This window comes from Hydra vulgaris, chromosome 01 (genome assembly GCF_038396675.1).
Source record: "Hydra vulgaris chromosome 01, alternate assembly HydraT2T_AEP".
Classification (NCBI taxonomy): Eukaryota; Metazoa; Cnidaria; class Hydrozoa; order Anthoathecata; family Hydridae; genus Hydra; species Hydra vulgaris.
Genome location: NC_088920.1, coordinates 398,374 through 414,212, shown reverse-complemented (window position 1 = coordinate 414,212; position 15,839 = coordinate 398,374). Strand labels below are relative to the sequence as shown.

Genomic DNA, 15,839 nt, shown 5'->3' with positions numbered 1-15,839 from the left:
TTTTCCATTAGTGTTATAGTGATATATTCATAAATGTATATATATATATATATATATATATATATATATATATATATTTCTCGCTTTTCTTTGAGTTTGTTCTTTATTTATTTTATTTGTATTTATTTTTTTAAACTTGTTTATTTTCTTGCCCTTGTCCTTTATAAATTTGTATTGTTTAAAAAGTTGCTTTCCTCGCTTTAGCCAGGCTATATGAGAGTGAACCTTCCCGTCAGCATTATGTTATCTAACACTTTTGTATAATATTTACTGGTAAATTATTGTTATGTTCTTGTTGTTATATATAACAACACTAACATAACAATATATTTATCAGTAAATATTATACTATTAACAGTAAATATTATATTAATAAATTTATAAATTATAATATACATATATACGTATATTATAATTTATAAATTGTAATATACCTATAAATTATATGTGTGTGCATAAACAGGCCCGTTAGAACAAAAATTATGTTAGGGGGGGGGGGGAGAGCAGAACTACCCCTAAGTAGATTTAAGGATTTTTTGTTTTTTTGAGTCATTTTTTCAGTCGATTTCTTTAAAATTATATATTTGCAAAATTATTTGAGGGGGGGGGGGGCAAATGCTATCGCTGTCCACCCGGTTGCTACGGGCCTGATATATACTTACTTAATACACCTTCAAACCTTGAAGATTTTTGAAATCCATTCATTTTCTATTATATAAATTCTGAAACATTATTGTTACAAAGTATAAAAGTAAAAAGTAAAGCTTAAAATATTAAAAATTTCTCCGAAAATTTTGAAATCCATCGTATATAAACATTAGGCCGGGTGAATATAAAAATAAATAAAAAAAACTTTTTACAAATAGCTTTCTATTCAATCGACTAAAAAGTAGAAAATAACTTTTTTCTGTTTCTGGTACTCGTGGAAATCATGTACTTAGTAATAATCACTTTTGTAAAGCCAATACTGGAAGACAATTCATATACGTATGTAAACAAACAAACTCATCGAAGTAAATGAATAGAAAGTTTGGCGCCTTTTAAGTCAGATGCTTTCAAAATCAAATTCGTTTAAAATGTACATAAAGCTAAAGGCGCCAAACTTTCTAGTCCTTTACTTCGATGAGTTTGTTTGTTTACATACGTATATGAATTGTCTTCCAGTATTGGCTTTACAAAAGTGATTATTACTAAGTACATGATTTCCACGAGTACCAGAAACAGAAAAAAGTTATTTTCTACTTTTTAGTCGATTGAATAGAAAGCTATTTGTAAAAAGTTTTTTTTATTTATTTTATTTTCGACTTTTTAGTCTTGATAAAATTAAATTATTACACTTATTGATTATGATTAATATTCAATAAAAAGTTATTTTGAATTTCTGAAAACCGTTACGCTAACTTGCCATTACAAATTTATCCGCTCTCTTGAAAACAAATTAATTCATTTTACTAAATCTAAAAGACTTATTGAATCAAATGTAACAAATATAGCTATTGTTAGTCGGCAAAAGATTATTTGTAAAATTTCAGGGCTGTACGATCAAAAGAATTGCTTCAAAAAGCGCTGTGAAGTTTTGGCCTCCACAAAAAAAAAAATGCGGACTCGTTAGTGAGTGAATAGAAAGCTATTAAAAAGCAATTGCTTTTACTTAGTAATTGGTCAGTTTTACCTAAATAAAAAATACCTGAGGTAATTGACGAATTTTTATTTAGGTAGAGCTGACCAATTCTTTAAAAAAAGCAATTTTTTTTTATTCGCATGCACCACAGTTTATAGACTTAAGTCTATAAACTATGTTAAGTCTATAAACTGTTAAGTCTATAAACTATGCATGCATCAAACTTTCTTATATATGGGTGTTTATATTACCTCTAAAAGTACCTTCAGTGCATCTTTTGTAGAGCTTTCCTGAGTATGGAAGTTAAACCTTCAATATTTCTTGGTGGGGGTTTCCTAAAGTTAGTTGAAGAAAGTACTATTTTTATTGATAAATCGTTATTTATAAAAGAAGTTTATGAAGATAAGTCTGAAGTCATATTAATCACAATGCCAAGGCGATTTGGAAAATCTACAAATTTAGAAATGCTGAGAATGTTTTTGTCTATTGAAGAGGATAATGTAGAAGCAAAAATAATTAATCGAAGAATTTTAACAAAAAAAATAAAGAATGTTGACAAATTAGAAAATGCCCATCTTGATATCTCAAGTGTTGTTACTTTAATACGTGATTCAAAACAATTCGGAAAATTTAAAAAAATTGAAATTTTATCATTACAAGGACAGTATCCTGTAATTTTTATGGATTTAAAAAGTTGCTAAGGCAACTCAGTTGAAGAAATTAAATTAAATTTAATTGACACAATTAATAAAACAGTTAGAACTTATGCTTATTTGAAAAATAGTGATATACCATATTAAGAAACTACAATTGGTAAAGAGTACATATCACTCCTTCATAGAATCAAACTGTTTTACCCTACAGCAATTAAAAAACTCAGTGATTTACTTAAAGAATATCATTCTAAGCGAGTTTGGTTATTAATTGATGAATATGATGCTGCTGCAAATAAGGCCCACCTTAAGTTTAGTTCTGATGAAGCTCAAAGTGTAGCAGACTTATTTAGATCTATTTTGGAACCTGCTTTGAAAAATAACCAAAATTTAGAAAAGGGTGTAACTACTGGTGTTCAGTATATTCTAAAAAGTGGAATTTTATTGGGATTAAATAACTTAATAAAACATAATATAACTAGTTGCAAATACTCAAAATATTACGGACTTTCTGAGGTAGAGCTTAGGATTCTTCTTAATCATTTTAAGTTAGAAAAAGATAAAAGTTATATAAAAAGTTGGTATAATGGGTATTTGTTTAATATTGGTACAAATGTTAACCCATGTTTCATTGATAAATATAATGTTTGGTCAGTTGTAAATTATATATCTAATCCTGATAAATTTGTCTCATATTGGGACAATAATAATCTAAGCGAATTTTTGAATAGCAATATTTTGAACAATCATGCTATAAAAGATATTATAGAAGACTTGGTTCGCAATCGTAATTTGTTAATAAGTAATCTTACCACTGATTTTAGTGTAAATAATTTTCTAATATTAAAATCTATTACTAGTAATTTGAACAAAATAGAAGTTACAAATGAGGGAATAAACTTACTATTTTCCTATTTATTTATTACTGGTTATTTAACTATTACTAGGTCAGTAAATGAGTATTGTATACCTAACAATGAAATTAAAAACGAGTTTCAGAAAGTTCTGTTGTTATATTATGAAAATATCTTTAATGTTCCCCCTTCTTTTTTTGATGATATGACTAAAATTCTTTTTGATGTTTTTGAAGCAGATGAAAGTAGTATTTCTTCTATTTTTACTAAAAGCTTTGGACCTAAACTTTCCTTGTTAGTTGGTCATTTAAAATTATACTCAAAGTTTGATAAAGATGTTAGTGTAGGATTGTATGGAAAATAAAGACCTAATGCATTCATTGCTAAACTATATTGCTCTACAGGTTTTCAATGCAAAGTTTGCCACTGAGCGATATACAACAAAGTGTAGTGGCAAAAAGGGCAGAGCTGATATAAGTTTAATAAAAAATGACATTGGTGTTGTTATAGAAATGAAGTACAACGATGATGTTCAGGAAGCTCTCATACAAGCTAAGGATTACTTTGCATTAAATAAAGATGTCCATTTGAAGTTTTTTGTTGGATGTAATACAACAGATAAAAATTTAGTTTTTTTATCTGGAGAAGTAATAAGCCCTTATTCATCTATTTCTTTTAATTATCCATAATTTCGATTTAAACAGTAATAGGTATACATCTGTTTTTTTTCTTCAGTTGAATTTCTAAAAATTTTCGTTTTGGTGTACTTTTATTTTTGGCTAAAAGTTATGTATTGTTTTGTTAATGATTAGGTATTTATGGTTGTCGATTTAAGTGTTGCTTTTTTTTTTAAAGGTCATATTCAACTTGTTTATTAATGTTTATTCTTATTTTTTAGATTTTAAATATATTTCTTCTTTTCTCGAAAGTCTTGCGTTTTTAAACCTATATAAATCTTGTGTCAATACCTCAATGTGCATCTTAAGCTTAATTTAAAAGTTTTTATTTTTTTAATATATAAATTAAACTGTTTAAACAATAATAATGAGCCATATAAAGAATAATTATTTGCTGCAGCATCATATTCAAAATTTATAGTCAATAAAAAAGTAATCAAAACTAAAAAGTAATTGACCTAAGTTGAATTACTTTGTTTTTTAATTGAGTTCAGTTTGCTTTTTTTAAAATTCACTTGCTTCAAGTTTAAACTAATAAATCAAATATAAAATTGCTAAATAATTGCCTGATTTATCAGTATCTGAATCAGCAATATCAAATCCATTCGATCTCAACATGCATGCACTTCATCTACATTTGGTATAAACATTCTGAATGCACTGCAACAGCAAGCAACAAAAGACCCCTGTTACTAATTTTTTGAGGTTTGTACATTTATCATAATTGATAACATTGTTTTTTTAAAAAAAAGTTTTTACTTCAGCTAACAACTGGTGATGTACTTAAGAGGTATATTTGGTATACCTTAATTTGTTATTATTACAACATTAAATACCTGTCAAGTTAGAAATTTGATATATAGTTTATATAAATTTGATATTTACTTACAGGATAATTAGGCTTTACATAAGCTTAGTTTGAGTATATAAATCTAAATCGTGAGATAAATCTAATCATTAGGAAGTTTATTATTAAATATTTAAAATATTAGAATCTAGATATTAAGATGTATTTAAAATATACACAAAAAATTATAAAGTTTAATGAGAAAATAATAATAATAAGTAGCTCATTATAGTTATAAATCCTAAAGTTTCGCTCCTAAAGTTTCACTCCTAAAGTTTCACTCCTAAAGTTTCACTCCTAAAGTTTCACTCCTAAAGTTTCACTCCTAAAGTTTCACTCCTAAAGTTTCACTCCTAAAGTTTCACTCCTAAAGTTTCACTCCTAAAGTTTCACTCCTAAAGTTTCACTCCTAAAGTTTCACTCCTAAAGTTTCACTCCTAAAGTTTCACTCCTAAAGTTTCACTCCTAAAGTTTCACTCCTAAAGTTTCACTCCTAAAGTTTCACTCCTAAAGTTTCACTCCTAAAGTTTCACTCCTAAAGTTTCACTCCTAAAGTTTCACTCCTAAAGTTTCACTCCTAAAGTTTCACTCCTAAAGTTTCACTCCTAAAGTTTCACTCCTAAAGTTTCACTCCTAAAGTTTCACTCCTAAAGTTTCACTCCTAAAGTTTCACTCCTAAAGTTTCACTCCTAAAGTTTCACTCCTAAAGTTTCACTCCTAAAGTTTCACTCCTAAAGTTTCACTCCTAAAGTTTCACTCCTAAAGTTTCACTCCTAAAGTTTCACTCCTAAAAAGGCAACCACTATTAAGTTGGGAGTTACTAGAAAACAAAGAATAGAGTTAAAGAGAAAGGAAAATATTGACAGAAGGCTTGAAAAGTTGCAGATTGTAAGAGTCAGGAAAACATAAAGATGAGTTTTAAAGAGTTTAGGTATGGGGAAAAAAGTAGATGAATAAAAGTTTTTAGAGCATGCAGCAACAGGTACTGTAAAAGGATGTGACTTTGCAAAATGACAAGTCAAGTTAATTTTCAGTAAATGAATCATGTAGTATATGGAAAAAATTGATATTATAAATTTTAAATAGATAATATTTAGTCTTTTACTGTGATTTAACATTCCAAGTTGTCTATTTCATAGGACAATAGAAGTTAATTCCAATTGATAATTTTCCAACAGAATTCCAACTCTCGTGGCAAATTTTGAAACAACAGTTGATACCTACACCAATGAAAAAAGACATTGTAAATTAGTAAGTTTTTTATATGGTAAACAAAACATTTATTTTTACTGCAACAATAAATGTGCTGAGAAGTAGTATAAAAACTTCCCCAATGACTCCAGGGTTAGAAAAAAAATGCTTTCATGAAAAAAAAAACATAGTTTTTTTAAAACCTAAGAAACAAAAATGTGTTTTTGTTTAAGTTTAATTTTCAAAGAATAACTTAGTTTCATTAAAGTTTTCATTAATGTTTTAAGTAAAGTTACTAAGACATCAAACACGTGCATCGCTGCCGTTTCAAAATTTAATCCTTTTTGTTAGAGTTTTAAAATGAAATTTTAAATCAAAGTTTACATTTTCTTCAAAGTATTATGAAAAAACGTGAAAAATATGAAGTAGTTATTTTCAGTTACTTATATATCCTAGTTGCACAAATGAAGGCTCTATTTTAAAGATGGTTCTTGTAGATGCATCCATGTATTTAAAAATAAAATCAATAAATATATTTAATAAAATTGTATTTAAGAATAAAATCATTTATTCAAAGCATATGCATAGCACCCAATTAATGATATTTTTGCCTGATCTATATGTTGTGGCAAATTTTGCAAGTACAAAAAAAAAATGTTTTAACTGACAAATCCAGTATTAAATGATGAAAATTTTGCGCCTTTTTGGCGAAAATTTGGCGAAAAGGAAACAAATTCATACTTTTTTACAATAAAAATAGAAAAATATTACTCTTTATAGTTAAACAGACTTTTTATTTTGCTCCTGGTTTAAGGGGTAAACAGGTTCTTAACTTAAAGCTTCTTAAACTTAAGGGGTACGCAAATTCTATCTGTTGACCAGCCTCGCACCTTTTCTTCATCTATTAGGCTGGCCCAGATGTATTTTTAATACATTGTTTCCAGTTTAGGATGTTGAATGCTGGATCTTCTTGACTCAATGCATGGGTTTTGCTTGTGTCTCTGTTTTTATGACTAGGCAACTCATTCTATTATCTCCTAATGAGGGTACGGCTCTGAAACTCAGTTTTTTAGTTCTGAGGCCAGCTGGTAGTCAGGTTTCCCGAACTCTGTGGTAGCTCTCAGAGAGGCTGATTTCATCTACAGCTGAAAAATATCAAAGTAATAACAGTTCCATGTTGCGCATGGATGGTGTCCCTGTTTGTACTTTTGGTGTGCATTGCGGAGGCCACATTTGGAGCCCTTTGTTACGGCTTAGGGTTTATTAATAGTAATGAGGCAATTTCTTGGGCTATTAAACAGTGTTCTGAGTACTATCTATGCTTTGAGTCAAGTTCTTCAATCTAATTTAAAAATGAATAAAGTACCAAAAACTATTAAACACAAAAAACCATCATCATCACCAAGTTCTCTAAACCCATCGTTCACTAATATTCGTGGCCTTAGAAGTAACTTTTCTTCTGTTGAGTCTTATCTCTTGCAAAGTTCACCAGACCTACTTGCTCTTTGTGAGACTAATTTGAGTTCAGCTGTCTCATCTTGTGATCTTAGTGCTGATGGTTATCTTCCTTTAATTCATGAAGACTTTAATAGTCACATGCTTGGCCTGGGCATCTACATTCGTAAGAATTCACCCATTTGTCGTGAAACTTGATTTGAATCCACAGACTATTCTTTCATGTGCTTTCGTTTAGCACCACTTTACTCTATTGCCTTTCTCTTTGTACTATATCGCTCTCCTTGATCTCAAGACTGCACTCTTTTTGATGTTATTTCTGATCATATTGACCAAGCCCTCTCTCTTTATTCATCAGCTAATATAGTTGTTGTGACTTTAATGCTCACCAAACTGAATGGCTTGGTTCCAGTGTCAGTGATTCTGCAGGCATTAAAGTCCACAACTTTATCAATCCCTTACTCAAATAGTCAACTTTCCAACTCGCTTTCCTGACAATCCGAATCATTACCTTCTCTACTCGACTTAGGTCTTGTTTCTGATCTTAGTCAGTGCTCAGTTACTCCACATTCACCCTTAGGTGCTTCTGATCACAGTTTGATCTCTCTAAAACTAATATCTCATTCTTCTTTATCACTTGAATCCCCCTATTATCGAACCTCTTACAACTACGGTAAAGCTGACTGGGATTCTTTCCGTGATTTTTTTCGTGATGGCCCTTAGGTAGAAATCTTTTATCTTCCTGTCGACAAATGTGCTTCATACATAACTTTGTGGTATCAGGCTGGCATTGAATCTTTTGTTCCCTCTCGATGATTCCAGGTAAAGCCTCACTCTCCTCCATGGTTTTCCTCACACTGTTCTGCTGCGATTGCCAATCAAAACCGTTACTTCCATATTTATCATCAAAACAATTCTCCAGAAAACAGACGATGTTTATTACTGCTAGAAACAATTGTAAAAAGGTTCTGTCTAATGCCAAAAGCCGCTATTCTCAGGTCATGAAATCTCGTATCTCATTTCAAAAATTAGGCTCTCGTTACTTCTGGAGAATCTTAAATAATATCATTAATAAGGGCAAATCTTTAATTCTACCTCTCTTGTATGGTTCAGACTTTGTCACCTCACCTAAAGACAAAACTGGATTGTTTGCTAAAAACTTTTCATCAATATCATCTCTTGATTCCTCTAGTTGCGTTCTACCTGATATTGTCAACAAACAGGTTGATCCATTGCTTGACATTCATATTACTTCAGCTTGTGTATCTAATGTGATTTCCTGCCTAGACTCTTCTAAAGCCTGTGGCCCGAACAACATACCTGTTATTGTCTTGCAGAAGTGTTCTACGGAGCTGTCATCTACACTCTCAAAACTATTCAACAAGTGCTTATCTTCCAGTCTTGTTTTCCAGCCTGCTGAAAGCGACATCTGTTTACCCTTCTTCAAAAATTCTTATATTTCAAAAGCTGTTAATAACGTTTGGCATGCTGGTCTTCTCCATTCTTTCTTTTTATGGTGTATCCGGCAATATCTTTAAGATTATTGAATCCTTCCTTTCCAATCGTAATATAAAATGTTGTCCTCGATGGACAGCTCTCTTATTCTTATTCTGTGAATTCAGGGGTTCCTCCTTGTTCTATCCTAAGGTTCTATCCTTGGCCCTATACTCTTTTTAATTTACATTAACGATCTTCCAGATATTCTCACATCTAAGGTGGCATTGTTTGATGATGATACTACTATTTATTCTTGTTGTGATAAGAAACCAACACCCTCTGATTGCTTGGGCGGGGCATTTGAGCTTGAAAAGGATCTCACCTCTGCTACAGCATGGGCCTCACAGTGGCTGGTGAACTTTAATTTAGATAAAACTCAATTTTTTTCAGCCAATCATTATCGCAATAATTTAGATCTTCCTATATTTATGAACGGTGATGTAGTATCCTAGAAGACAAAGAGAAGATGACTCATCGAGTCATCTTCTCTTCATCTGGGTTAGGGTTTGAATAATATATAAAATAATATATTCTTTTATATGTTATTCAAAAGCTCTTTTATTTGACAAGAGGTTGTTTGTATTTGTGTAAGGCATTTAGGTGATATAAATTTTTTTGTCACAAATTGTGCTGATTTCTGACAATGGAGCAGGGGTTTAAAAAATTGTGGAGTCAAAGCTAACTCTAAAAACTAAATAAAATAAATTAAAATATAAACACACACTTATTGTCTACCTCTGTATATATATATCAGCGTGTTAGCCAGCCTGATGGCGCCGCAAATAACGCGGTTTCCTATTTGGTTTAAAATTCCCAAAGGTTTTTAAAATCATGGTAAAAAAAAAATGAAATCAGTCTCAGATTTAAATTGTTGCGCTAGACTAGTGAAAAACGCAATTAGTACGCGCGACAAGGAAATAAATTAAGTTAATCAATTAAGATTTAAGATCGATTTTTAAAGTGAAAAAAAAAGTGTTGTCATTAACAAGCAAGATCATTCATTCAAAAGTTGAAAAAAAAGATGTTTTTAATTTTTAATTGACGTCAGTTATTCTCCAGTTAAAATTGTTTAATATGTTTTATAAATTATTTAATAAGTTATTCAAAAACTCTTTATTTACATTCTTGCTTTTTATCTTAAGTTAGGAAAGGTACAAATAAAATTTGCATATTAATAAACATTATAATATAAAATAAGTTAATAACGTTTTTGTATTAAAAGATTTATTAATAATTTTGTTAAAATAAGTTAGCTGGGAAAGTAAACCGAAAACAACCAAGAAATCAAAAATAAAACTGGCTATGAAACGTATTATATATGTTATATTTGCGTAAAACATAAAAGAAGATAATTAAATAATATTATTAGTTATTAACCAATGTTTACAATAATTACAATAAATAATTTTTTTTAATTTACAAATTCAAAATTTACGTAGATGTTTAATGTATATTTGTAACTTGAAAAAAATCGATCTGCCCCTTAAATGTCTTTGTTACTTACTCTGTGTGGTTAAGGCAATTTTAAAATACTATAGCGTCTGTATGATATTTTGTTGACTAATACATATTTCCGTTAAATGATTAGGTCTGTGAATCATGAAAAGGCGGAAAAAATAAAATGATAAATTTTGCGGTATCATAAAATATAATTATTTGAAGCGAAAAAACCCAGATTGTAGATTTTTGTTTTTTCTAAATCTTCTTAAAATCCTAATTCGCTTGTCCAAATTCGTATAAGATTTTAAATAAATACGATTTTTGGGTAAAATGAACATCATAGATAAAAAACTTTTAACATTTATTGGCGCTTTTTCTTGATGATTGCATGTTCTTTTTTGGTCGGAATTGTTGTATTTTTAGTAAAAATTGATAGAAATATTGTACTTTGACAACTATATAAAGCTAATAGCTCAGAAACGATTAGAACTAGGATCTATAGTAAATTAAGTCACTTTTTCAAAAGATTTTAACTAAATTCATGTTAACGCCGATGAGCGAAAGTAATCTAAAGGCTCCAAAATGGTATTCTTTGTATTCACAATTAGGGGTAATAAAAAGGATTAGAAAATTATATAAAAAAGGAGAAAAATTCTTCATATATTAAAAAAATTTCGGAAACTTTAGTTTAACTTTCATTTAAAAGCTATTAGATAAAAGTAGAAGATAAAAGTTAGATAAGTGTTTTTAACTAATTTATATATATATATATATATATATATATATATATATATATATATATATATATATATATATATATATATATATATATATATGTAAATTATGTTAGTGTACTTTACAAATAGAGTGCTCAATGTTCTTAAAGAACAGAGCAATAATAAATTAGTAAAAAACATTTATCTAACTTTTATCTTCTACTTTAAGTTTCACCATTGCTGGATCATCAAGAAAAGTTAGTAACTCTTCCTGATGATCCAGCAATGTTGAAACTTGAAAATATATATATATATATATAGGGGAGAGTGGGGTATTGGCGAACACCTAAGCGGGAATGCAAATTAAAGACACCAGTTATACAAAATTGATCATATTTATTGCATATCAATTAGTTTAACTACTCAGTCACAAACCCTCAAATGGAATTTTTAAAAATCTTATTATAAAATAAAAATTTATGCCAGAAATAAAACCATTGGTGTTCGGAATTACCCTGCCTACGTGGGGTAATTCCGAACACATTGGGGGGCAATCACAAGCTCTGTTGTGTAATAGCGAATAAAAAGCTAATTGTAATAACTAAGTCTAAAAACTATATTATGCAACAAAAACAAAAAAAAGGAGTGACTTTATTTCCATAGAAGCTACAACAGAGTGTTACTCAAGAAAAAAGTTGCATAAAATTATCAGAAAAATTTAAAATCAAATAATAGTAAACAACATCCGCAGCTTCATTACACTACTGCACGTCTGGAACTGAGCATAGGATCCCTTCTCAGCAGGTAAAAAAAAATTGTTTAATTTATTTTTTTACAATGCTGTTTTGACCATGTTCGGAGTTACCCCGCGTTCGCCATTACCCCACTCTCCCCTATATATATATATATATATATTAGTAGTAAAAAATCACTTAACAAAAATTTTTTCCATTTAACACTGTGTTTCATCAACAAAGATTCATCAGAAACGGATGATCAAATTAATAAAACTTCACTTTATACCAAAAATTAAATTACAGGAAGTTTCAAATGTCTTAACTAATTTTGAGGAGTTTTGGTTTAGTCTGTTAATAATTAAAATCGGGATTTGTTTTAGAACTTGGGGTGGATGGTTAGAGTTAATGTTAATATATAATAGTTCATTGTTTGGTTTTTTGAAAGGCTTATATGAATTTTCAGAGAGGTTAACCCAGTGGGCACAGGACCTAAATAAGACGTCTTTTGAACGTTCAAAAGACGTCCAAAACGTTCAAAAGACGTTTAAAAGACGTCTTTTTTACGTCCTGTGCCCACTGGGAAATGTGACATCAAGAAAATTCACAATTTTTAAATTTATGTTTATTTCGATTTGAAAGCCAATATTTTTAAAAATTTTTATAATATCTTTTCTAATTTTGTTGAGCTGTGGACCAGATTTTCTACGCATTACTATTAAACCATCGTCGCGATAAAGGCCTAAATCTTTTATATTGATTATTTTACTCAAATGAAAATGTATTCAATTCCTCTAAACGAATATTTGAAGATGCCCTAAAAAAAAATGGTTTTGAAAATTTTGAACTAATATTTGACCCTGAAAAAAAGAATACAAAAAAACGAAATTGAACTAGAAATGTAATTTGGTTCAACCCCCCATATAGCAAAAATGTTTCTACTAACATAGAAAAAGTGTTTTTAAACTTGGTCGATAAGCATTTCCCGCGATCTAATAAATTACATAAAATTTTTAATCGAAATACAATTAAAGTTAGCTGCAGTTGCACAAAAAATATGGAAAGAATTATAAAAAGTCACAATAAATTTTGTGACTTTTTATAATTCTTTCCATATTTTTTGTTAAACAAAAAAGAAATCCTAAATGAAAAAACTACAGAAAATTGTAATTGTAAACAAAAATTCAATTGTCCAATGCGTGGAAGTTGTTTATCAAAAAATGTGGTATATAAATGTGTTGTTTCCTCTAAGAATGTACCTGATAAACAATATATTGGCATAACAGAGGGTGAATGGAAAAAACGTTTTGCCAATCATAAGCAATCTTTCAAGAATAAAAAGTATTCAAAAGACACCATGCTGTCAAAATATATATGGGAATTAAAAGAAAAAAATATTGATGATTTTATACTGAATTGGTCTATCCTTAAAACAGCGCCTGCTTATAACATTATTTCCAAAAAATGCATACTATGCCTTCAAGAAAAATTTAAAATAATTACACATGCAAATCAAGAATGCTTATTAAACAAAAGATCGTAATTAATTTCTAAATGTAGGCACGAAAATAAATTTCTCCTAAAAAACTATAAAAATAAATGAGTTCAAATAATATTTACATTAACTACCCTTTTTAAAAAAACATTTAAAAAAAAGCATAAGTAATCATTTCTAAAGAATTCTTTTTATAATAGTGTCAGCAAATTCCACAAATGTGTAGAAATTTATAGTAGTTAAGACATTTGCAACTTCCTGTAATTAAATTTTTGGTATAAATTAAAGTTTTATTAATTTGATCATCCATTTCTGATGAATCTTTGTTGATAAAACACAGTGTTAAATGGAAAAAATTTTTGTTAAGTGATTTTCTACTACTAATATAATTGCTCTGTTCCTTTAAGAACATTGAGCACTCTATTGTGTAGAATACTTAAAGTTTTAAAGTTGTTTAAATATATATATATATATATATATATATATATATATATATATATATATATATAAATATATATATATATATATATATATATATATATATATATATATATATATATATATATATATATATATATATATATATACTTTCCTAGGATTTACCGTGTTCCGATAAATTTAAGTAATCCGCTTTAATTTTAAGACAATAAACAAAAATGGTAACCTTAAAAAATAATTGGACTTATGGCGAAAAATAATTTAGTAGCGTTATTTCAATACAGAAGGTTTTTATCCAATGTATATTGTTACTCATTAAATAAAATTGAGCAATTCTCCAAGGTTTTAAAAATGAATCATTTTTCAGGTATAATATTTTAACATGCAGGTATAATATATTTTATTCAATAGTTATAGAAATAGTAATACTCATAAAAATAATAATAACTTATAATATAAGTTATAGTATATAGTATCTAATGGTGTAATTAAAGAAAAGATATCAGCCTTTACTTTACAGCAGAAGTTTTTTAAGAACCAAGTATAGTTATCAATAGTAGTTATTCTCTAGACGATTGTATATTAAAATAAGACTTTATTTTTTTCAAAATATTTGAATAGTTACTTCGTAATAATACTTAAAATGAGGTTCCCTATTGATTTTTTTTTTTTGCAGGTGGTAGTGATTACTCCCATTTTACCTCTCTATTTAATAATATTACCATAATTGCAACCGATAATGTAGACGTAATTGAAATGTAGAATTCTGTGAATCTTGAGGACAAAATTCTCAATTTTTTGAATCCTCTACAAATATCATTAGAAGTTATTACACGATCTTGTGATAAATTTGATGTTAGTCCTTCTTGCAAAGGTATAATTTTTTATAATCTATTGTATATTTTAATTTATTTTATCAAATCTATGTTAGTGTTACTTTTTCCTAGGGAATGGTACCGAAGTATTGCAAATGTTGTGAAGTCATGTTTAAGTAAAGTATTAGAGCTAAATGAACAAATAAAAAATGAACGTAAAAAGTTTTTTTTCTGCTCATATCACATATATATGGAACTTGATTCATATTTTCATGTGTTAATGCATCTTTTGTCAATTGTTCAATTTGCTATTATTCTATTAGAAGAAAGTAATTCTGGTTGCTTTCAAAAGAAAAAAAAATTGATGAAAATGTATTGGCTGATTTTTAGAAAATAAATCGTGAATGCTTTTATGGAAGAAGTTTTGGGTTTCAGGTTTGTAGTTTTTGTTGCAAATTCGCATATTTTTAGATGGTTTATTTTTATATTGTTATTTGGTATATATATATATATATATATATATATATATATATATATATATATATATATATATATATATATATATATATATATATATATATATATATATATATATATATATATATATATATATATATATATATATATATATATATATATATATATATATATATATATGTAGATATATATATTTATATATATATATATAGATTATATATATATATTATTTTTTTTACTGTAAATCATGCGCAAAGTGTTGCTACATTGACTATCTTATTGCCTGACTTGCAAGGGAGTGCTGCTACATCGACCCACAAATAGCCTGACTTGCAATGGAGTGCTGCTACATCGACTGACAAACAGCCTGACTGGCAACAGAGTGCTGCCACATCGACTATCTTATAGCCTGACTTGCAAGGGAGTGCTGCTACATCAACTGAGGGTTTGGTTGGGGCAGGCAGTCCATCAATTAATAAAAAAGAAATATTCCGGTCTTTCATTTTAATTTTTTTTTGTGTCAACAAAATACGTTAAAAACTTTCTGATAACCAATTAGGAGTTATCAAGGAGCTATCATCCAAAGTTCAATAAATCAAAACACATTCTTGTTTGTTCATTTTATTGCTCTTTATACAATAAAACTTTCTCAATGGGTACTTCAACCTCAACTTTTCTGTATTCTTTTTTGTTTTCTAAATCTGTCCTATCTGTTCAAAGGAAGTTATAATTATACCAATAATTACAACATATTTAAATAAATTGTGCTGGTGCATAGCAGATCGTGTGTGCGTAACAGTGAACTCTAAAGTTCAACAAAACTTTCGAATACCTGTGTTTTTTTATGCTTTCAAGTAAGTTCAATGTAAATTTAAAATGTTGTTTCTTAAAAATTTTGAAAAAGAGTCGATTTTATGACAAAACAGTAA

The 15,839-nt window shown here is 28.4% G+C and overlaps 1 protein-coding gene across 1 annotated transcript; it reads left to right on the top strand.

Moving 5' to 3' along the window:
• Window positions 1-1,917: 1,917 nt before the first annotated feature.
• LOC136075148 (uncharacterized) lies at window positions 1,918-14,492 on the top strand. The gene is made up of 4 exons (XM_065787499.1): window positions 1,918-2,314; window positions 2,423-4,510; window positions 5,792-5,903; window positions 14,295-14,492. The coding sequence occupies exons 1-2, from the start codon at window positions 1,918-1,920 to the stop codon at window positions 3,490-3,492; spliced, it is 1,467 nt and encodes a 488-aa protein (XP_065643571.1). The 3' UTR covers window positions 3,493-4,510; window positions 5,792-5,903; window positions 14,295-14,492.
• Window positions 14,493-15,839: the final 1,347 nt, after the last annotated feature.

Bases quoted from the DNA above. Each gene is read 5' to 3' on its own strand.
- LOC136075148 (XM_065787499.1), top strand. From the start codon at position 1,918: ATGGAAGTTAAACCTTCAATATTTCTTGGTGGGGGTTTCCTAAAGTTA. The intron at 2,315-2,422 runs GTTGCTAAGGCA...TACCATATTAAG, and splicing joins AATTTTTATGGATTTAAAAA to AAACTACAATTGGTAAAGAG.